Here is a 24,621-nt window from a genome sequence, read left to right as displayed (position 1 = left end):
ATCAATCACTTGAGTAAAGAAACCACCCTACCTCTTATTCGTCCATTTTCGACGAGCATATAGTAAGCAACTGGTAGCGGAAGACCCACACATTTTGACTGTTTAGTTTTGATGCACTGTTAGAAGGCCTCTTCACCTTCTTTTTGGCATGCCCCAAAGGGGTGAGGCCTTAGTGATGCCTTCCCTTTTTGCTAATAAAAAAAGAGAAGAATTCTCTAAAAATGCATATGTTTGATTCTTTAAAAAAGATTGAGGATACTCATTACAAAGACGAAGAAATATATTCACATCGAACCGAATCATGGAAATGAGGTATTTTAATTCTATAATCGTAGGCTGCAAGGTGTCGCATCAAGAGGCATGGAGGGAAGACCAAGGCTGAGGATCAAGGAGAGACTAGGAGAGAGAAGAAGGGCTACCGCCGTTGGCAAATGTAGCACTTGCATGCACCACTACAAGACATGATCCGACATCTGATGATCGTCCAAGGATTGTCTAAGGATCGTCCAAGGATCTCTCTCTCTCTCTCTCTCTCTCTCTCTCCTGATCTTTTCAACATAAAACAGAGCAATGTAAAAGATGACAATCGTGGCTAGGATGACTTGAGATGGGCATGCCCTCTCTTGCCTCTTTATGAGCTCATGGACTCTTGCCTATGACTCTAGGTCCTTTGAAGACTTTTTCTATCGAGCAATGAGCACACCAGAGCAGGTGGGAATACCATAGGGTATGTGTGTTACTTCTCCCCAACTGAGGTGGTCGTCGTGAGGAGCTACATTTTCAGTTGCCCATATAACCTACCAAAACCACCCAACACAGTCAACCACAACAACATAAACTACAGATGTGTGAGGTTGTTGCCTTATAAAAAGAGAGTTCATCGGGTCACCCACACGGATACTAACGAAGGGTGCGCTATTGTTGTATCTCTGCTCTACCATCCACAAAGGGCTATGAAACTATACATCTCCAGCCGAGGCTCAATATTGCCAAAGGAGAGGTGATCTAGTTGACCAAGAGGGCATCAAGATTACATGAAATGTCCCAAAATAATGGGATCCTTTCCGTCTGACATGCTCACTCCTTGCGCTCGGATGAATATTCCGGTCATCTTTGATTCGCAAGTAGCTGTTGGGCTTTTGTTCCAACTCTGTTCACCTCCAATGTCTCTGTGAAAGGTGACAAAGTACAGTCGTAAAATACATTCGGCGTTACACATAATTACTTGCATCTAGCTTGCAAAGATGAGGTATCTGTAATATTTATGGCAATGTTTCCCCCCCTCCCGCCAACCCCCGCTGGAGTGATCAATGCTTCCTCCACGTTGGTATTGAAAGAAACACTCAGTGCCCATGCCAAGATGGCATTTATCGTGAGCCTTTTCGTGCTGGCAAGCGAAGCTAGACTCCATGCAGTGCTCCGTGTCTTTGTCTAGGCATGCACAACGTCTCTCCCTCCCTCCCCCCCCCCCCTCTCTCTCTCTCTCTCTCTCTCTCTCTCTCCTCCACATCCTCCTCCGCCCACTCACATCACTTCCCGCCATCTAGGCATTCACCGATTTGCTTCCAACTTCTAACTTGATTTTCCTATTCAATAAAAAAGGGCATCCGTTAGATACCCCTTAAAGAACCTCAAACCAAAGTTTAAACCTCCCACTTGAACCATAGAAACTACTCGAACTGATTAAATAGTCCGCAAGAGTTCTGTGGAATGAATTGCAAAGGAAATCTTGCTTCAAGATATCTTTTTGTGGAACTATATTAATGAGAACAAATTACAAAGGTGAACATCTTAGGGGACTCCATGCAGTGCTCCGTGTCTTTGTCTAGGCATGCACAACGTCTCTCCCTCCCTCTCTCTCCTCCACATCCTCCTTTGCCCACTTACATCACTCCCCGCCATCTAGGCACTCACCGATTTGCTTCCAACTTCTAACTTCATTTTCCTATTCAATCAAAAAGGGCATCCGGTAGATACCCCTTAAAGAACCTCAAACCAAAGTTTAAACCTCCCACTTGAACGAGAGAAACTACTCGAACTGATTAAATAGTCCGCAAAAGTTCTGTGGAATGAATTGCAAAGGAAATCCTGCTTCAAGATATCTTTTTGTGGCTTTAACTCTAAGTTTTGCTTAGATGCATCTTGTGCTGGGCGAAACTATATTAATGAGAACAAATTACAAAGGTGAACATCTTAGGGTAAGTTAGTCGAGAGAGACTCAACATTGGCCTTTTAACGCGTCAAAATACTCTGTTTTTACACAGAAAGCTGTTTTTGGACGCTCTCTCTCTCTCTCTCTCTCTCTCTCTCTCAGAGGTGTGTTTGTGCAGAGAAGGAAGATCGATGGATCCGGAAACGGAGAAGCATTTTGCAGCGCTGATCATGGAAGAAGCGACGCGGCTCAGGCTCCAGGCAGAGAAGGAAGGAGTGCACGCATACCTTGCGAAGCCCAGAGTCCGTGGTAAACCAAACCCTCAGTTTCTGAAGGCTACCGTTAGAAGCATCGCACAAGGTAATCCGCCGTTCTTCGCATATCATCTTTCTCCTTGCATTAGCTGAAAAGGTCCCAACGACCCATCTGTATGTACAGTCACCATTTCCTCATCCTAGGTGATGCCATTTCCTGTGCATTTATCTTCGCAAGGCTAGCAAGAATTTGTTGGGCTGAATGTCTTGTGTTATGGCTCACTAAGGTCCATCCTTAAGCAGGGATTGTTTATTTGAATTCAAATGCTATGCAGTCTTTGATTGTGTACTTCAATGGTGATTCTCCGAACAAACTGTTGGCTTATTTAATTGTGTCAGGCTTTACTTAAATTTCCATGAGCGTTTTTTATTTGTGTAGCTGGATCCGAATGTTTTTCGGTCACAAGAGCATTTGTAATGTTGAAAACATGACAACTTTTGACAGAAATTTTTGGTTGGTTTTTTCTCAGCGAATCGCGCAGCTGAGGTCAATGGGATGTGGAAGTGCAGAGCTCGCGAGATAGAGCTTGAGGAGAGGGAGAGAAAGAAGAGTCGGCACAGGCACAAAAGTGATTCTAGCAGTAGATATCTAGATCGGGGATCCTACAATACTCATTGTCAGCAGAAGAATATGTCAAATAAGTCAAGGATTGAGTATAGAGAGTTGAGCCCCTCACCAATGTCACACAACAACAGGGAAGTGGACCGTGTGCTAGATAATTATTGCAGTGACATGCCTCAATATGGAGATGAAGATCTTGCACAAGATTTTGAAGACCAAGGATTGAAAGAAGAAGAAATTGAGTACTTCTTACAGTCCAGGTAAAATTTGTTCATTTGTGAAAAGAGTTTTTTCCATTGCTTGTTGCCTAAAGAAAAAATTAAGGGCATTGAAACAATTGGTATTTGTGTGTGTACCTATTCTGTTGTATGCACTCGATATCTATGTGTAGGCAGATGTATGAATGTTTGTAATTTATCTAGCTTGTGTTTGTAAAGTGACTAGAGTAAATTTTGAGCTTGAGGAGAAGTCCTCCATAACAGCGAGGAGAAGTGCTGAGTGACAACTTTATGAAGGCATAGATGAGTAGCTTCTCTTGATGTATGCTTACCAAAAGGATTTTTATGTTTATTTTGAGAAGAGTAACATTCTTTATTAGTTTTATTGTTCAAGTGTGTGAAAATGAGAGGAGCACAACATGTGATGAGAATCACAAGGGGAGAGAGAGAGAGAGAGAGAGAGAGAGAGAGAGAGAGAGAGAGAGAGAGAGAGAGAGAGAGAGAGAGAGAGAGAGAGAGAGAGAGAGAGAGAGAGAGAGAGAGAGAGAGATAATGTTAGAGCAGTAACTTTGGCATGCTAATTTGCAATAAATCAAGTATATAAGATAAATCACAACAAAATGATTGCAATGTTGCTTGTGTATGTGGCAACAACAAAAGTGGATGCTAAGAAAAAAATAGAGACAAAAGACCTAATGACGTGCACATGCACATCCAAAACGGTTGATACAAGCATGCAAGGCAACGAAGGGCTTTTGATACAAGCATGCGAAGCAACCTAGGTACGCTAGACAATCTTTAATGCCTCCTCTTTAGCACTAGAGATAGGATGTCCAACTTGACATTCAAGTAGGTCAAAGAAGATTGGTGAGACGATTGACAACATTGTCCTTGGTAGATCTATATTTGAACCTGGTACAGCCACTTCGATATGATACTAAACAAAATGATTGTAAGCTAAACCAGTAGCACACTAGGTGTTTAAATAAATGATGTTGGAGGTAATCTAAAATCTGTTGTTGCCAAAGAATAAAGCACACAAAGAAAGTGCTTTATTCTCTCTTAACATGTTAAGTCACATTGTGCTAGATACAAAAAATGATAGAGCTTTGTTTGGTTTGTGAAGTGCAGCAATTTGCTCGTTGAAGCAGGTGGTGTAGTTTGATGTCAATCTTCCACCCTCTTAGTTGTTTTAGATTTATCTCCTAAGGTGTCTATTTTCCTTGCTCTGCGGTGCTGATGCTCTTATCATGTCACGTGCACATGGCATAATGTTGTAAGATGCGCCCTCTTCATGCGCCTTAGCTCCTTCTACCCTTTCAGCATGTGATCGTGTGTTTTCAACCATGTGCCCTTGGTGAAGTGGCACGTTGGTCTAGCAATATTGTGTGTAGGAGTTTGCACGCGGAGTCAATTTTCACCCAAGGTGCCTATTGCACACTTCACACTAATGCCGGTCAACAATTACAAGTTTTAAAATCAATATTTTAAATCCTCTACGAGGTTTGGACACTCGCGTGAATGCTCGCACCTCACCTTAGTGCTTGCTATAGATATGTCACGAAGTGATGATGTGGCATGGCCTAAAGGAGAGGGACACAAAAGGGCCAACCCTAGTGAAGGAAGCAGTAGAAGAAGTTGCCCAACATATGGAATCTTGCAGAGTGGCCTAAATCCATATAAAAAGTTGTTCCAACTTATTGTATCTCGGTCGAGGGGCCTAAAATAAATCTGACACTCAAATTGCGTGCGAACTGATGATGTGGTGGATTGAACGAACTTTCATGATTTGCCGCGCAAATCTCTTCGACATGCTGACGTGGCACACCGTACGGACAACCCAAGAGGACACTAGTTTTTGGTTACCAGATGCTTTTAGACTACTGCTTTTCATGTATTGCTTAACATCAGTACCCATTAGCTTCAACATCTCAGCATTCAGCCATTGTACGAGCATTGTGCAAGAATAAAGAAAGTACTTGCTCTGGCAACAGAGCAATGGGGCCCTTGAGGGTTGGGACCTGACATCCTTGTGTCGCTTCTTTTCTCTCTCTTTCTTTCAGTTCAGTTTAGTTCAGTTCAGTTCTTTCCAATGAAGTAAAGACTGTAAAGTGTCCCTTGTGGTTGTGTGGAGTACTAGATCCGAGCTAAATCCATACACACTTCTGCTGCATCTGACACAATGACTGTCCAAATGCCATCATGCCCACCTTGAGTCTTGAGAAGATAAAAAATGAAGCATATAGCAATGCTTTCCCAGGGCGGGAGGGAATGGGTAAAGGCTGTAGAAGTCCTTGTGCCTGATGCCTGTCAAACTTGACCTTTTAGCATACTAAACAATTGTGAATAAAGTCATCCACATCCTTTTTGAGCCTTGGTCAATAGAAGTAACGCACAACACCCTTCAAGGTGGTATCTATGCCACTGTCCCGTAAAAGGTGGACAATGGCACTGTCAAAACCTTTTCCCTCAAAGGCTGTGTAACACACAACATCGTTTTCCGCATCAAATAGCCGTCCCGTATGGAATAGCTTGTCACAAAATGATAACGTGGCAGTACTGCCTAGCCAAACATTATGAACAACAGTACGAACAGCTAACATCGTGTTGACGTGGCAGCTGTACGGATTCGCGTGAAACGCGCAACAAATTGTTGACATGGCAGCTTGTACGAAATCTTGCTTTTTGCGTTGACTGTTGATGTGGCAGCCTGTACGGATTTTCGCAATTTGCGTTGGTGCTTTTTGCTGGCAGATTTTGGGAACATTTGCTTTTTGGAACTCTTTGCTTTTGAGTTAAAAGCTTTTGGGACTCATTGCTTTTGAATTTAACTGCTTTTGGGGCTCTATTTTGGTATCCCTTGTAAGAATAAAAGGAGTCCAAGAGCCTCACTCTTCAGGGCATTTGGACGCAAAGTCTGAGAGCAGAGGACCCGCGGGCAATCGTAACTTTGATCATGCATTAATAGAAAAATAAATACCGAAAGGGGCGCCAGTCTTTGGGGCCAATACCTCTGGGCACGGAACTACTCCGTGCCGTGTCGACTCGAATTGTGAAATTGTGGTAAAGTTTTGAAGTGATTCTCTCGTGTGTCGTGTTTGATTATCTGTTTGGGGGTGGGGCCCAACCTTGTGACAATGGTATCAGAACACGATCGATTTCTCTTTTACTGGGAAATCCGATCCTTCTTCTCGCGACACACATGTATTCAGGAAAGAATTAGACGACGACTCCTGCCACCTTGAAAACGGGAGGCAGTACGGAAAATTCAAGGGGACTAACAGAGACGAGTACGAGCCACCTCGGCCTACGCAGTATCAACTCATGGAGATGCAACGTCAACATCAAGTTGATGAGTGCGCAAAGCAGATGGTTCAGTTTGCCAAGGACCCATAGTATGCCAAATTTTGACCCGACACTTGATGGATGAAGTGCATACTCATTGGCAGAAAGCCATTGAATCACCAATAAAACCGGCAATCAAGAAACCTCTTACTTTAAGGATGTTTACTGAAGATAAACTCGAGAACATTGTCAAAAAATGAGTCAACCAACTATTTGGGTCAAAGGAGAAGTAATTGAAGAAATGTAACAAGGGAATTGACTTCCCCGGTTACTTGGGCCAAAAATCCTCTTTTGAGAAAGCAAGAAAACAGAAGAAGTGTGTGCGCTTCGAAGCATTCTCTAGTTCGTCCTCATCTTCTTCTGACAGTTCACATTGCTCATCCTTTTTTGACTCGAGTGATGAGGACAGAAATGACAAGAAACGACGAGCGGACTATATGTTTTATTGAGAAAGGAAGCACTTTTACAGAGCCAATCAGTATGATTTTCTCGACGACAAGGGCAAGAAGGCCAAGGAATTTAAAGAGGGTGGAACCTTTTCAGGGTTTCGAGATGCTCCTAAGGCTTTAGCCTTTATCCAACAATTTGATATAGCATTTTCTGGAGGCCGCTATACAGAGCACTCCAAGATTAGACGGGCATCATCCTTTGTGAAAGGCAATGCACGGACATGGTGGTCCACTCTTTTGTTAAGAAAAGAAGCACCGACAGAGTGATTGAAATTCAAGAAACTCTTTATTTCTTCATGGCTCACTCAAGAATACAAACGAGACGTGAGAACCGATTGGAACCACCTTCGGATGATGAGGGGTGACACTTTGAATGATTACTGTGAAAGATTTTGGGATACTTTCCTTCCAACCTCTTCTTTCAAGAAGATCAGTTTTAAGGAGCAAATTGAGAGGTTTTGTTGTGGACTCCCCAAAGAAATTCGAGAGTACTGCCTTGAGAAGAAGTCAGACTCCATTTAACAATTGATCGGACATGCAAAGCGGTGATTCGCTATGCATTCGGATAACTTGACTTACCCACTAGATGAACCTTCGACAAGTCAGAACAGAAATAGACGACATACAGATACATGAACTCGACTGACTAAAGAACAGAAAGATACACGATCTCGACTGAGAGAAAGAAGACTAAAGAGATGAATATTTCAAAGCAGGAAAGTGGTTTGAATGTCGTTCCATAACAGCTTTTTGATAGAACATTATGGATGAATTAGCATTATTTTGCCATATGAATTTATGAAATAAGACTTTTTGAAGAAGATTTTGAATATTTGGATGAAACTAATGTTGTATGGAAGAACCTGTTATTTGTGAGCATATATAACACGATGAGATGATGATGATGGCTTTGGAGTAGTTATAGCTCCCGAATGAACATGTCTAAAAGAGCGAGAACAAGATAGGAAAGAGAAAGGTAAAGAGAATGGTAGTTCTTAGTTAAGAACCATCCGACATTAAATGCGAATTGGATGGAGGAGGACCTAGCAGATACTACTCAGATTTGGAACTTTACCTCGACGCTTTTGGTCTAGCTGTGGCTATTCCAAGAGTTCCCACAGATTAGCGAGTTGAATCTGGTGCAGACAGGATTGCACAAGAGGGGAGTTACTCTGTCACGTGCGCACCTCACTTGCGCTACGTGGACATGCTTCTGCCATGGTCTATCATCAGTCATAGCCTAGCTTAGGACTGAGCCTGGCACTTTGTGAGCCTCTAGCAAGACGTGCATGCCCAGTCCGGTCATAGTTGCATACCCTCTCTTGCACAATTAATTAGCATGAGTATTTGTACTGCATGACCCCGTGCATATGAATCACCTCTTATAGCCTATAAGTGACTGTTTACTTAAGACTGATCGTGGATTTCTCTTGAGGGCTGCTCGACCCAACAAATGGGTGGTATAAAGGTAGGCTTGGCGCATGAAATGAAGGCAGAAGACATGGCTTCTTTCCTCTCCAGTAGGCCAAAAAGCCCCGAAAATGGCAGCCTCTAGGCTATTTATAAAAGTTTTTGTTCATTTTTAGCATCTGTTTGTGCACAGGACAAGTGTTCGACTTTTCTTTCAGAATCTTTGCATGCATGAGTGTAACAAACTTGGACACCCCATGTCTAGATTCTACCGCGACAAGCAGAGATCACTTTAAAACAGTTCACATAAGACGACATGGCCCGGCGTAGTTGTGTGGCAAGAGGTGTTGGCCCCAAAGATTGGCGCCCCTTTCGGTATTTCTTCAAGAAATGCATCTCAGGCAAGGAAAACTCGCTCTTTTTTTTTTCACATTTATAAGCAATTTATGCTTCCTCAGTGTCTGAAAAATACACGAATGATCGGTATTCTCAGAAAATCCAAAAAGTCGTCATGAAAGTTGTCTTGTAGACGTTTTCTAGGAGCAATACAGATCTGATGATAATCACTCTTCGTATCAATTCGACAAGTAGAATTCTGAAGTCTGTCGAGTATATCATCGATTCTCGTAATGTGGAAATCTTTTCCGAATTCATTGTTTCTTTATCTTGGCCTCAACTAACTCTGTAAGGTGGTCGGTTTGGTGGTGTACTACCAAGGAATCAATCATGTGATCTTCACAACATAAAGGAGGCAACTCGATTTGAACGCCTTTAGAGAAACAGTCAACCCTTATTGCAGAAAATCTTGTGGTTCTTTTTCGAGGTCAAACATATTTGACCTTCAATGATCAATCATCATTTAGTTCTCTCAAGAAAATCGAGTAAAGAAACTGAATTTTATCAAGTACATTCTCTCTTGCCCTTCATGTGTCAAAAGTCGATTTCTTAGCCCGATAGTCAACCACGGCGTTGTTCTTGTGGTACTAAGGGATTTCGAGGAGGACGTCACAACCTTCCTAAGGGCATTATGTAGAAGTCCTCGTGCCCTAAATACCCTTGACATTGCAAACGAAGTTTGCCAATGATCGGTGTAATGGCAACATCCCGTCCGGGTGCCGCTAGAATTGCCTTTGCTTGTGGCCTTAGCTTGTCGGGTGTAATTCCAAGTCGAGCCGCCAATTCAAGAAGTTGGCCTTTGCTCCTCCATCAAAGAAAAATGAGGGCTTCTTGATCTTTCACTTTGCCCCAAGGGCGGCAAAGTTTTGTACTTTCGTTCATTTGATTTGGTTCGGGCCCCACTAAATGTGGTACCAGTTTTCCTTTCATCTTTCCTTCTCTTCGCACTCGATTGCTGCTCCGTAACTCTCAAGTTTATCTTTTGGTGGTCCTTTGAGTTTTGGTCCATCTCTTTCTGCGTGTACAGGTTCTGCTTTTCTGCACTCGTTTGTCCTTTCAGCTTTCCTCCCTAACTGAGAGGAGAAGCAATGGCTACATGCCATCTCGAGTAAATCTTATGAATCGGGTAATTCCTCAGGTGTCTCCCCAATCTCGGGTCCCTGGAGTACTTAATCAATGTGTTCACACATAGGCCAATTTGCAGTTGACGTTTGTACTCTGTTCTAGCAAACTTGTTCGTTGATTTTTTTTTTGCCCAAATCTTTATTCTTTTCTTCAGTTACCGCGTCGGATTTTCAACTTTTCTTTGCCTTTCCACTGAGAGGTGTCATCTCTGTTAGATTCTTCATGAGAACCCATGTGTAATCTTGAATTCTCTATGGCTTTATGCCCTGTAAGACAAAGCGATGAAGAGGTGAGTACGCTCGATGCGCGATGTATGAAGGGTGGGCTAGAAAGGTCCATAGTACTTCATGCTAAGCTTTGGAAAAAGCCACTCCTTTCTCTTTTTCTTTCTTAGGCGTGCCTTCTCAAAACGCAAGAGCACCCAATTGTCTTCCATTAATTTCAAATCGCGACGATGTCGATCTGCTGCCTTCTCATGTCGTTCTTGAGATTTCTCTATAGCCTCCCGGACCTTGGCAAAAGAAGTGTCCAAGTCCCTCGTGAATTGGTTGGCTTTAAAAATCTTATCTTGGGTATGGGGAATGTTCAAATCTACCAGCTGATTCCCTTTTTCCTTTCTTTCCTTGTGCCCTGGGACCTGCAGGCTGCGGGTAGCGTCTTTCGCTTTCCTGTCCATTGGCACGTCAGAGTCAATCATCGAAACCCTAAGACGCACTATCATCTGACTCCTTTACTCTAGAATCCTTTGATGAACTTGCATCTGGTTTCCTTTGTTCATTGGAACCCTCTGATCTGCCAAAATCGTGTGATGAGCTATCATCTGGTTGCGTTGATTCATTCTCTTCACTAGCAAACTCTTGTCTTTTTGAGGTGGATTCTATCCTACCCGTCGCATAAGTCAATGAGCCGGCATGCATTCCAAATTGTTGCTTAGTCATGTTTCATAAGTCTTTGAATGGAGTTAGACTTCTGGTTTAAAGCATAGTCTTGAATCTCTGTAGCAAATCATAGCAAAACCGCTCAATCTGGTCTTTCAAAAGAATCTTAGACAAGTATCCCAAAACCTCTGGGAAGTAGTTATCCAATGTATCTTTCTCAGTCATTTTCAAGTGATGCCTTGAATATTCATCTAATATCCAAGTTGACGTGAATTTTTTAATTAAAAAAACCACGTCGCATGTGTTTCTCTGCGTAACAACAGAGTATATCACCATGCCTGAACCGTTCTTTTCAAGTAAGATGCCGCCTTTCGCTCCCTGGAATGCTCTGATAACCACGCTCTAGAGAAGGTGACGTCAAACTGTTGTTCAACTCAAGTGTTCGATGGGTCTTGGCCTGACTTCCTTCCTTGAACTCCTTGGTTTTCTTGTTGATCTGGTCATTGTCAAAAGACGAGGACCTCTCCTCCTTTAAACGGCTAGATGGCCTTCCATGCCTTCTAGACTTTGTTTCAAAAATCTTCTTCAAAAGAATCTTGTCTTAGGTGCTTAGAAATTGAAGAAGCTTCTTAGCACCCTCGAACACTTCAAATGGCGTCTTTCCCGTGTGTCGTTGTAGGCAAACTCCACCAAGGTTTTCCCATTTAGTCTTCTAATCCAAAGAAGAAGACTTCAACAAATTCAAAACCATTGAATTGGCTATTTCAAATTGCCCATCTGTCTACGGGTGGAATGAGGACGAGAATCGCAACCACGTGCCAATGTTCTCCTAGATTGCCGTCCAAAACAACTAGTAGATCCGGGATCTTTGTCCGAAACAATGGACTCATACATGCCATATATTCGAACAATTTCGCCAAAGGATCCGGCTTAATTGTCTTCTTTACTTTAGAGCAGTGTGCTTGCTTACGGAATCTGTCGATGATCGTCCAAAGGCTATCATGCCCACTCTGTGTCTTCGGGAGATCAAAGATGAAATCCATTGCAATACTTTCCTAGAGGCGGTTGGGAATGGGTAAAAGGCTGTAGTAATCCTTGTGCGTTATGCCTATCAAACTTGACCTCCTGGCATACTAAACAACTGCAAACAAAGTCGTCCACATCCTTCTTGAGTTTTGGCCAAAAGAAGTAACGCTCCATGATGAGCGCGCGGCGGTGTGTGCAAGTGAAAGAGCACGCGAGAGTGTGCGGGGTGTGTGCAAGTGAAAGAGCACGCGAGAGTGTGCGGGGTGTGTGCAGGGAGAGGTGGCGAAGGCCAGCAAGAAGGTGGGCGCTAGGGGGGAGAGAGAGAGAGAGAGAGAGAGAGAGAGAGAGAGAGAGAGAGAGAGAGAGAGAGAGAGAGAGAGAGAGAGCACGCTATCTGCAAGGGAATAAGTGAGTGAGTTAGTTGAAACTCACTTACCCTTTATTATTTGTATAAGGACGAATTTAATAAGTTAGTGGCCAAGTTCAATGTGAACTTGGCCAAAGGTGGCTATCACAACCAAGCATAGGTGCCTTGGCAGGCAAACTAAACTCACTGCATAGGCGTGCTAACCAAATAGCTTCTTTGGAAGCCTCAGTGGCTGAAATATATTCAGCCTCTGTGGTAGACAATGCAACAATCTTTTGCAATCTTGAACACCATGAAATAACCTCCCGCAAGAGTAAATACATAGCCACTTGTGGATTTCCGTGTATCCACATCACCAGCCATGTCAGAGTCACAAAATCCCTTCAACTCCATTGGTCCTTTACCATAGCAGAGGCATTTGTTTTTAGTCCCTTTCAAGTACCTCATAATGGACTTCACTGCATCCCAATGCAACCTGCTTGGATTTGCCATAAATCGGCTCACAACTCCCACTGCATGGGCTATGTTAGGCCTAGTAGCAACCATAGCATACATAAGTGAACCACAAGCTGAAGCATAAGGCACACTTTGCATGTCATTGGCTTCTTCCTTTGACTTGGGACAATCATCCTTGGAGATCTTGACATATGGCTGTAATGGCACACCAAGAGGCTTTGCTTCAGCCATGTTAAATCTGTCCAGCACCTTTTCAATGTACTTTTCTTGCGACAAATACAATAGGCGCTTGTCTCTTTGCCGTGTAACACGCAGTGTCACGCACTCCAAGTATAGTTCATTTGCCCCAAGATCTTTCATTGAAAACGCAGATTTCAGCTGCCCTTTAAGAGCATCAACACTGCTTCTTTTCTTTGCAGCTATCAACATATCGTCTACATAGAGCACAAGAATGATAGGGCTGCCATCCTCATCACGTTTGGTATATAAACAATGGTCTGCATGGCTTCTTTTGTAACCATGCTTAAGCATGAAGCAATCAAACTTCTTGTACCACTGTCTACATGATTGTTTCAGCCCATACAAGCTTCTATTGAGCATACATACCAAATGTTCCTTGCCAGGGATAACAAAACCCTCGGGTTGCTTCATGTAAAGCTCTTCTTCCACATCACCATGCAAGAAAGCGGTATGTACATCCATTTGGTCCATTTCCAAATCAAGAGCAGCCACTATGGCAAACAATACACGCACGTGGTCATCTTCACAATAGGAGAGAACACTTCCTGAAAGTCTATGCCCTTGGTTTGAACATATCCCTTTGCAACAAGCCTTGCCTTATACTTGGGTTTTGCATCAATAGTCTTGATTTTATACATCCATTTGTTAGGAATAGCCTTCCTTCCTTTGGGCAATTCAACCAAATCCCAAGTATGATTAGCATGCAAAGCTTTAATCTCTTCCTGCATAGCAAGCTCCCACTTGTCGTTGTGCTCACATGTCTTCGCCTCTTTATACGTAAGAGGCTCTCCCTCATGTGTCAACATAATGTAATGCAAAGAGGGGTCATATCGACTCATAGGCCGTCTTTGACGAGTAGACTGCCTCACCCAATGATCCACATTATCCGGCAATGGGTTTACATCAGGTGGCACTACAAAATCATCAACAATGGGCTGCTGTACATCATTTTCAGCACCATTTTCAGCATTGTTTCTTGGCTGCAAATGCCCTTCAGGAGCCTCAATTTGCTGTCTAACATCATCTGACTCAAACACCACTGGATCATCTACATTTTCAGCCATTTGTGGTGCATCCTAAGGGTCAAAAATAGGCCTAACAGGTGGCTGGTCATGTTGAAATTTCACCCTTTTATGGTCATGCTTTGAGGCACAATTGTTTTGAAGCAGCCTTGCCTTATTAAAAACAACATCCCGGCTGCGTACAACCCTTTTGAGCTGAGGTAACCAAATCTTGTAGCCCATTTCGCCTTCTTCACCATATCCCATGAAGATGCCTTTAATGGACTTCGCATGTAGTTTACTCCCCAACTCAGGTCTAACATGCACAAAAGCTTCGCAACCAAAAATGCATAAGTGATCATATGAAGCAGGCTTGCCAGACTAAACCTCTTCAGGGATGTCACCTTTCAAAGACATGTGAGGGGATCGATTGCATATATGCACTGCAGTTTTCAAAGCTTCTCCCCAAAATCCATGAGAGAGATTAACTGTGGACAGCATGCATCTCACCCTCTCACAAAGTGTCCTATTGAATCTTTCAGCCACACCATTAGAAGAGGGGTTGTATGGCACAATAAGCTCCCTCTTAATGTCCAAATTTTCACAAAACTTGTTAAATTCAGCACTTGTGTACTCCCCCCCCATTGTCTGTACGCAAGCATTTTAGCTTTCTACCTGTTTGGGTGGTCACAAATGCATGAAATCTCTTAAACGCAGCAAAAGCTTCATCCTTAAACTTAAGCAAATAAACCCAAATTTTCCTAGAATGATCATCAACAAAGGAGACAAAATAACATGCACCATCCATAGACTTAGTAGACATGCTACATACATCGGAATGTACAAGATCAAGCACACAAGATTTACGAGAGACATCAGAGAACTAAGAACGCTTTACTTGCTTGCCATATTGACATTCATTACAAAAGTCCAGCTTTGTGTCTTTAGCATCAAGCTTGTTCAAAGTACAAAGCTTAGAAAGGCCTTTTGGCTCATATGGCCAAGCCTCTTGTGCCACAACTCCATGTGAGAGTTAATTTTAGCCAATGCAATAAACTTGCCCAACACGGCCTTTCCATGCATGTAGTAAAGTGTCCCTTTCTTTGTGCCCTTTACAATCAGCCTTGAGCCTTTGGTCATTTTCCATGATCCTCTCTCAAACAAGATGCTGTAACCATGCATATCCATCTGACCAACAGAAAGCAGACTCTTCTTGATTCCCAGCACATATCTAACATCATGCAAGACAAGCTCATTTGTGCCATCTATGGAGAGATGCACAGTACCAATACCCTCAATGGAACATGCATGATTGTTTCCAAGGTATACATGGCCACGCTTGCCTACATCAAAAGTAGAGAAACACTCCTTGATAGGAGTCACATGAAATGAAGCACCGGAATCAACAATCCAAGTCTGGGACAATGCATCATCGACAGTCAACAAAGCATCAATAAGATCACTCTTGGTGATTTGCATGTCTTGTGAATAAACATTTAGAGAGGCATCAAAGTCATAAGCATCATCATCTGACAAAGTGGCACACAAGATGTAGAGGATGTCCTCTACATTTGACAGCTCCTCAATCACAACACTAGAAGCCACATTGGCCTTCTCTTTGTCTTTTGAGCTATCATTTGCATCTGCCTTGACTTCCTTCTTCTCTTTCTTTTTGTCTCCGCCATTCTTTTTCCTTTCTAACTCAGCTTTATAGTATCTGCAATCGGGTTTCTTGTGACCTTTCCTGCCACATTGATAGCAAGTCACATCACCCTTGCCTTTGCTTGCATTTCCCCTTTCTTTACTCTTACTCTTACTCCTTTGTGCATAAGCATTCTTCTTTTCTTTCCTGCCTCTAACCATGTTGGCAGAGCTGTCTCCCTCTCCACTTGCTTTCCTCTTGATTTCTTCATTCAAGATAGAACCCCTAACACCATCAAAGGTCAAATTGGGGTTATTGGACAACGAAACCACCAAAGTTTCCCATGACTCAGGTAAGGTCATAAGCAAGAAGATAGCTTTTTCAGCTTATCATCAAAAGGGGGCAAGCCAGAGTCCTGTAAAAACTGCGACAAAGTACCTGCGAACAATGACAAGTGCTCTGCCGCGCTCTTGGACTCATCTAGTTGTATGCCAACAAGTTTTCGCATCAAGTGCACTTGGTTGACAGACGTTGTATTTTCATACATTCCCTTTAACTTCTCCCACACATCAAAAGTAGTCGTGAGACCTTTCACATCAATGACGGTCTTATCTGTCATGGCCATTTTAATATATGTAACGGCTTTCCCGTTCATGCTAACCCATGCTTCATCTGCCATATTCTGTGGCTTCACTTGTTCAAGTGTCCCTTCACAATCCTTAAGGAATAGGATTCCCCGAATCCTGTCTTTCCAAAGATCAAAACGTGTTCCATCGAACCTCCTAATCTCGAAGAGGTTCTTCACATCCGAAGAAGATGAGGCCATAGTTGCACAAAATAAGAGGGATAATACGCTGAATTTTTGGGCAAAATGCGTAAAAATCGGAGTATAGCCTCACAGAGATGTGCACTACAGCTCCAAATGGTCACAAGAGCAATTTGGGGCAAAATAGGTCGATTTGGGCACAAAATACAATTTCTGAAATTTATGCGCAGGAAATTTCAGCGAGCGAATTTGTGTTGGAAAACAACAAATTTAGTTGTTTTTAGCCTCAAAAGACATACATAAGGACTAATACACAGCCTTTAGAAGCATGTAAGAGCAAAAGCCCCAATTTATAGCATCAAAATTGCATGAAATTGACCCACAAGTGGTCATACATCGACAAAATATGTCAAATGTGCGTAAATTGCATCAATTTGCACTTTCCCCAGTGTAATCGCACCATAAAAACACTTGCAAAAACTTGCGTAAATCTGAAATTTGCTTAAAATACCTGTTTTAGGGCTTGTTTTTCGGCAATTTCAGTGTTTTCGGGTAGCGGGGACTTAGCAAAAGTATTCCCACACCTTAATACATCATTTGCAAAACGTGTATTTTGCTGTCATAACCTGTAATTTGCTGTTTTTGACCTAATTTCAGTCTGCTTTGGGTCAATTTGGGTTGCCGGGAGCTCTCTAGTGTCCGGGGACGAGTCCTTTGGCGACGAAATTGCAAAATCTCGCGTGAAAATTGACCTCCTTGGCTGAAATTCAGCGTTTGCAGGTTTGGGAGCAAACCCTAATTGGGCTGTGATACCAGTTGATGAGCGCCCGGCGGTGTGTGCAAGTGAAAGAGCACGCGAGAGTGTGTGGGGTGTGTGTAGGGAGAGGTGGCGAAGACCAGCAAGAAGGTGGGCGCTAGCAGATCGAGAGAGAGAGAGAGAGAGAGAGAGAGAGAGAGAGAGAGAGAGAGAGAGAGAGAGAGAGAGAGCACGCTATCTGCAAGGGAATAAGTGAGTGAGTGAGTTGAAACTCACTTATCCTTTATTATTTGTATAAGGACCAATTTAATAAGTTAGTGGCCAAGTTCACAAAGGTTAGTAACCCTTAAAGTGTACATTAGAGAGGGCCATTTGGGCCTTTAACCTAACACTCCACACCTTTGAAGGTGGTGTCGATGCCACGGTGACCTGTAAAAGGTGGACAATGGCACTCAATCAAAACCTTTTCCCTCAACGGCTGTGTGACACACAACATCGTTCTCTTCATAAAGTAGTCATCCCGTATAGAATATCCCGCTACTTCCTCCGCATTTTGTATTCGAGTGAATACATCGGAAAAATCCGGATCTGTGGCGTACTGATCGACCATGTCCTCGAAGCTTCTATGATGAATCGCGGAAATGCCAAGACTAACGGCTTCCTAGGCAAAGCATTTGTCACTAAGTTTTTCTGTCCCTGAACATGGACAATCTGGAAGTGAAACTGTGACAAGATGTTAGCCTGTGACGAGAAGTAGCGTAAACTCTAATGATCAGTGAAAACCGTAAAATCGGCTCCGAGTAAGTAATGTCGCCACTGAGTAAGAGCATGGATCACTGCCAAAAGCTCTCTCTCATAAATCTATGTTGTCAATTCTGGCCTTGAAAACAATCGGCTTTCATAGGTAATCACATGGCCTTCTTGCATTAAGACCGCTCCCAGACTACGACCACAAACATCACAATATACATCAAATGACTTTTGCAAGTTCGGCAAAGTCAACACTGGTCCAGTAGTCAATTTTTTTCTTCAAGTGTCTGAAAGGCAGTCACCTTTGTCGATTCCCACTAGAAAGGGACTCCTTACCGAGTCAAAATGTGCAGAGGGGAAGCCACCTTTGCAAACTTTCGAATGAACCACTGGTAGTAAGAACACAAGCCCAAGAAGCTTCTAACATCATGAACATTCTTCAAGTCAGGCCAATTGTGGATAGTGTCATTTTTAGCCAAATCTATCTGTACCCTTTCTGTTGAGACGATGTGTCCCAAGAAATGTATCTCAGGCAAGAGAAGCTCGCTCTTTTTCACATTTATAAGCAATTTATCTGGTAATAAATGATCGGTATTCTCTGAAAATCCAAAAAGTTGTCTTGAAAGTTGTTTTAGACGTCTCCAAGAGCAATACAGATCTGACAATAGTCACTCTTCATATCAATTCGGCAAGTAGAATTTTGAAGTCTGTCGAGTATATTATCCATCCTCCTAATGTGGAAATCTGTTTTCGTTCATTGTTATTTTATCTTGGCCTCGACTAACGCTGTAAGGTGGCCGGTTCGGTGGTGTACTACCACGAATCAATCATGTGATCTTCATGACGTAAAGGAGATAACTCGCTTTGTACGCCTTCAAAGAAACAATCAGCCTCTAATGCAGAAAATCTTGTCGTTCTTTTTTCGAGGTCAAAACATATTTGACCTTCAATCATCATTCAGTTCTCTCAAGAAAATTGAGTAAAGAAAGTGATTTTCATCAAGTAAAATCTCTTTGCCCTTCATTTGTCAAAGTCACTTTCTTAGCCCGATAGTCAATGACGGCGTTGTTCTTGTGGTACCAAGGGATTTCGAGGACGTCACAGCCTTCCTAAGGGCATTACGTAGAAGTCCTCGTGCCCTAAATACACCTGACATTGCAAACAAAGTTTGCCAATGATCGTTGTAATGGCAACATCCCGTTCGGGTGCTGCTAGAACTGCCTCCGCTTGTGGCCTCAGCCTGTCGGGCGTAATTCCAAGTCAAGCGGCCAATTCAAGGAAGCTGGCCATCGCTCTTCCATCAAAGAAAATGAGGGCTTCCTGATCTTTCACTTTGCCCAAGGACGGCGAAGTTTTGTACTTCCGTTCATCCGATTTGGTTCGGGCCCCACTGAATGTGGTACCAGTTTGGCTTTCATCTTTTCTTCTCTTCCGCATTCGGTTGTTGCTTTGTAACTCAAATTTATCTTCTGGTGGTCCTTTGAGTTCTAGTCCATCTCTTTCTGCGTGTACAGGTTCTACTTTTGTGCACTCGTCTGTCCTTTCGGCTTTCCTCCTCTACCTGAGAGGAGAAGCAATGGCTACGCCATCTCGAGTAAAAATCTTATCAATCGGGTAATTCTACAGGTGTCTCGCCAATCTCGGGTCCTTGGAGTACTTGATCAATCTATTCACACATATGCCAATCTGCAGTCGACGTTTGTACTTTGTTTTGGTAAACTTGTCCGTTGATTTTTTTTTGTTTTGCCCAAATCTTTATTCTTTTCTTCAGTTCTCGCGTCGGATTTTCAACTTTTTTTTGCCTTCCCTATGAGAGGTGTCATCTCTGTCAGATTCTTCACGAGAACCCATGTGTAATTTGGGATTCTCTATGGTTGTATGCCTTGTAAGACAGAGCGATGAAGACGGGAGTGCGCCCGATGCGCTATGTATGAAGGGTGGGAGTGGCTAATAAGTCCTGGGTCGAGACACGAAGATTCTTTCCCAAATTGCCGTGCGCGTTGCAAAAAGGATCGGATCCTCCGTAGAAGAAGAATCTTTTTGTGCTTTGATACCACTGTAACAAACTTTGACACCCCAAGTCTAGATTCCACCGTGACACAGTAGAGATTCACTTTAAAACAATTCACAAACGACGACACAGCCTGACTTAGTTCCTTGCCAAGAGGTATTGGCCCCGGAGATTGGCGCCCCTTTCTATATTTCTTTTTTAATATTTATCTGTGTGCAAAGTACAAGGGAGTCTGTAGGCACTCACACTCAGACTCTGCGTCTAGATGCTTTGAGTAATGAGGCCCAACAAACTTATTTATTGTTACAAGGGATGCCCAAAAGTAGAGCCCCAAAATCTCAAACTCAAAAGTTTTTGAAACTCCAAAAGCATCTCAAAAATTAAAGCATAATTCCCAAAAGCTGGCCAGCGTAATTTCGAGAAATCTGTACGGCCCGTCAGCGCAAATTCAGAGCGTACTGTTGTCCGTACGGCTTGCCACTTCAGCATGTCAGCGCGTTCTGCGGCGGGATTTGCGGCGCATTTTCCGCAGCTGCCACGTTAGCAAGGCCGTGTGTGTATCCGGGAGCACTGCCACATCACCAGTTTGTGACATTTGTTATGTGCCTTGCTGCTTATAGTTGTTTTTCTTGAATTAGTTTCTCCAATCACACCTAAAATCTGGTTCCAATGGACTGCTCTGACTCTTTTCCCTTTTTGGCTAAAGCAATGTGGACCGAAAGCAAGAGGGCGTTGGTCGGGCTTGGTGGCGGACAAGGGCGGAGCACTAGGTACTTGTTGTTGAGATGGACAAACCTTGGCTCGTAAGGCATAATTATAGCATGTATGTGTGGCACAAAGCCATTTTTGTGTGACAATTCAGATCTGTGTTGTATCTTTTGAATTTTTATGAGTTGAATGATCTATTTTAGCTTTTTGATCTGTCTATTATAGAGTCCTGGATATGGGAGATCCTCACCCACTTTATTTTGGGAAAGCAAGGCGTTCCTTGACAATTCGACAAGACCCCTTTGATATGCATGTCTCTACAAAAGTGAAGGATATTGAATGCGTAAGCAGTCATGTGTGACGAATCACTTGAGTGTGAACAAACGCCATAGCCAGATGGGACCACTAGGGCATGTCTTTATTAATGCTAGTTTAGGAGTTTAGAAATCTAAGTTTCACAACAAGCAAATTCTTCAATTGTTCACAAGCAAAGTCTTCATTTATGTATTTTGGGAACTTAGAAAGTTTTTGGTTATCTCAGCCTTGGCGTTTTTGAAGAAGCAGCCCAGCCTTGCAGACCCCCACATTGGCGATCCCAAGAAGTAGCAGATTTAGCAGATCAGCAGCATCAAGTTTTACTAACGCCAGTACCATCAGCATTGTAGCGTTTTGCATCACCAACACCCTGCCTTGCTTGGCGTTTTTACTAACGCTAGGTATCTGCAGCAGTTCAGCGTTTTTTGACCAGCCATCTCAGCGTTTTTGATCAACAAATTCAGCCTTGAGGAAAACGCAGGTTTTCAGCCATGACACAGTAGCAGTTTCCCCCCCAAGTTGGTTGCAGATGTTCCCCCGTTTTCAGCCATAAAAACGTAGCCAAAACAGTCATTTTCAGCCACCGAAACAGTCCCGAAATTCAGCGATTAGAAGATCCCAGATTTCACCCATCAAGTCGTCATCGTCATCACCGTCGTCGTCATCGGCATAGTCCCATTGCATCAGTCCATTGCATTCGCATTGTACACCTTTGTGCAATCAAAGTAGACCACTCTTGCCAACGAGAGTGGGGCCTTCGGAGGAGGGTTTTACAACCTCTCGGGTGTCGTATCTCTTCTCTCTCCTTCTCTCAGTCTCATTCACTTGCACACACAATATCCACTTACTTTGTTCGTGATCATATCACTCTCCATAAGACGGAAGCTCTCTCTTTCCCTAAGAACTAAAAGGAACCTTGAGCAATAAAGATAACTAATCTTGAGAAAATACAACATTCATTCCGTTGCACCTTACATTTTCGGTTGTTCAAACCAGAGTTTTGATTAATGCTATTTCTGTCACGTGCACTTGGTTGTATACCATGTGGATATGCTTCATCGACTTCCAGAGCCAATTCTGTACCTATCTCTAGATAGGAGTGTATAGAATCCTAGGAGGATTAATACCGGCAATTTTGTGAGCTAGTTTGTAGGACTTGCATGTTTGGACAAATCCATTATGTTTTCCAGTTTTGGAACCCTGTTGCATAAATGGTTTGTACAAGCATTTTGACAGATGTTATTACACTTTGGTGGGCATATGACATGACGAGCATGTCCAATCGGTTCGTCAAATGGGTCACATAATAGTGAGTTATTGTCAAAAAACTCCCATGTGTGTACGTCTACAGAGTTTTCCCGACCTGGCCTAAAATTCCCGACCTAATTTAAAAAGTCCTAGAAAGGGAGCCCATTGCCCAACGTTTTTGGCTTAAGTTTTGGGAGCGCCATAATTCAGCCCAAGGTTTTTGCAATAGCAATCCCTAGCGTTTTGTGCTCCACGTCGCAGATCAGCCCAGTGTTTTCCTACTGCAGCAAAAGTTAAAACAGCCCAGCGTTTTCAGATTTCAGCCCTTTCCCTCACCGGAAACGGCCCAGATCTGTCACAGCTAGCCTCTCCACTGTAGCTCAGACCTTCGGTAGCCTGTTGAGCCTCTTCTAGACCACTCCCTCGTGTGCTCCCATTTCTGTCCATCATCGGCATCATCGAGATCTGCATTTTCAATCCTTCATTTCTCTCACATCGGGAGTGCAAATGAGCCCTAGATCTACCCCTTGATGGCCATTCGCAATCCCACATCGAGACGGATCCAAAGGTGCATCGAATCAGCCCCGGAGGTGCTTCACCTTGAAGAGTTATGGTGACGACTTCCCCCATATGAGCCAGTAGAGTCTGCACTTGAGGTACTGCATGTGTGTATATTCCATTTACGCAATCGAAAGCAGATTCCATACGGCAACGGTGTGGGGGGCCCTTGAGAGGGTTTGTTGGGACCCCGTCGGGTCTCTCTCTCTCTCTCTCTCTCTCTCTCTCTCTCCCCCCAAGTCGGATAGATCTCTAAGGTCTCTTGGGATAGTTTCCTACGATGTAAGAATTCTCTTGTTCTTCTCTTCTTCTCTCTCCACCTCCACCTCTCTTATTCCCTCTCCTCAAGGAATTATAAAGCAATCATTAACACAAGGAAAGAAGTAAAGATTTGTGGAAGTGTAAAACCTAGATCTTCACCATTTCAATTCTGTTGCACTTGACAATTTCATTACCTTTTCCAGTAGCTGTAATTTTGCAAACACATACTCACATGGTGTGCATTGTCTTTCTTGTAATGAAAACTGCTGAAGATTGTGCAATGTGTATCCTAATTGCGAGGTTTTAATGGTGCACTTTCCAGGGTCAAGCGTGGTAGGGGAACAGTTGGGTCTCGAATGGATGAAACAGGACCTTATCCTTCAGCTCAGTCAGGGCTTGCAGATGATTCTATTGTGCGAGTCAAAGAGGAATGGGAGCAGCGCATCATAGGTCCCTCGAGGGAGGTTCTTGACAGGCAGCTAGTATTGGACTCCAAGAGTATGGATAAAAAGCAAAAGATGAAGGAAGCGGAAGAATGCTCAGGTGATGCGTCAAGGCGCAAAGTGAAGAAAAAGGAGAAGAGAGAGAAAAAAAAGCGTAAACATTCTCTCAAGAAATCGAAGAAAAGAAGTGATAATGTGTGAAATGATCTTGTTTTGACATCCTGGCAACAACAGTGCAGACAAGGGAGACTAGGTAGTTGAGTTGATTGGAATGGGAAGAGGTGACATGTATAATACTCGTGATTGGGTTTTCTCCATGCAAACAGCTCTTTACCATTGTGATGGCCCACAGGATTCAGAGCCTCTATGGCTTTTGTAAAAATTGTACATGTGTGGTCGCAATATAAAATGTACACAACAAGCATTCTCCCATGACAGTAGCCATTAAGCCCAAATTGTTTCATTTACAACTCTTGAGCGAATGCAAATTTTATAATGTTATGCAAATAGGCATGCATGTATTTTGCAATTCCATCAGCGATGTCTTTCAGAAACTCGTGCTTCTGTTACACATGAGATAACTTCAATGTTTTGACTGTCTATATTTCTGTAACGCTTGTATTATGGAGCGGAGTAAATAGCTTTTTGGCACTGCCTTTTGAGAGAAAGTGAGTGTTGATGTGGAGGTTTTTTGGGCCCGTGTAAAAAGGGCATCAAACCTTGCCATGTGAGTGGAAAGAAATAGTAAGAAGTCCTCTCTCTCTCTATTCATGTGCGTGCCCATCAAAAGGCAGTGCCATAGTATGTAGAGGCACACCTTTTTTTTTTTCGAGGCAATATGAAAGATACTGCCAGGTGTTGAACCTAACATCCACCTTAACCACTAGGTTATGATCCTGTTGGCTAGTAAGTAGCATTTGGTGGCTGCTAGCCACCAGTGAATTTGTTTGCGCTGTTTTTTGGGCATGAAGGAATCTGGGTTTGCTTGAAAGCTCAGGTTTTAAGAGTTTAATGTGAAAGTCACAGAAGCTCGTCTTATACATCGGAACTAGTCAAATATAACAAGGTTATCAGTCGGTCTAATTCTTATGAGCTTTTGGATTGCTGATAAGGCATCTGCTACCTAAGCATTAGTATTTAGCTCGTCTTATATATCGGAACTAGTCAAATATAACAAGGTTATCAGTCGGTCTAATTCTTCTGAGCTTTTGGATTGCTGATAA

The 24,621-nt window shown here is 43.0% G+C and overlaps 1 protein-coding gene across 1 annotated transcript; it reads left to right on the top strand.

Moving 5' to 3' along the window:
* Positions 1-2,220: 2,220 nt before the first annotated feature.
* On the top strand, positions 2,221-23,913 carry LOC147460115 (G patch domain protein). Its single transcript, XM_086511240.1, has 3 exons — positions 2,221-2,512; positions 2,937-3,288; positions 23,278-23,913. Exons 1-3 carry the CDS (start codon positions 2,344-2,346, stop codon positions 23,597-23,599), a joined length of 843 nt encoding a protein of 280 aa, XP_086367366.1. The 5' UTR covers positions 2,221-2,343; the 3' UTR covers positions 23,600-23,913.
* The last annotated feature ends 708 nt before the right edge of the window (positions 23,914-24,621 follow it).

This window comes from Adiantum capillus-veneris, chromosome 4 (genome assembly GCF_014529385.1).
Source record: "Adiantum capillus-veneris isolate H3 chromosome 4, ASM1452938v2, whole genome shotgun sequence".
Taxonomy (NCBI): Eukaryota; Viridiplantae; Streptophyta; class Polypodiopsida; order Polypodiales; family Pteridaceae; genus Adiantum; species Adiantum capillus-veneris.
Note: the sequence above shows the minus strand (reverse complement) of the source record. Positions and strands in the feature narration are given on the sequence as shown.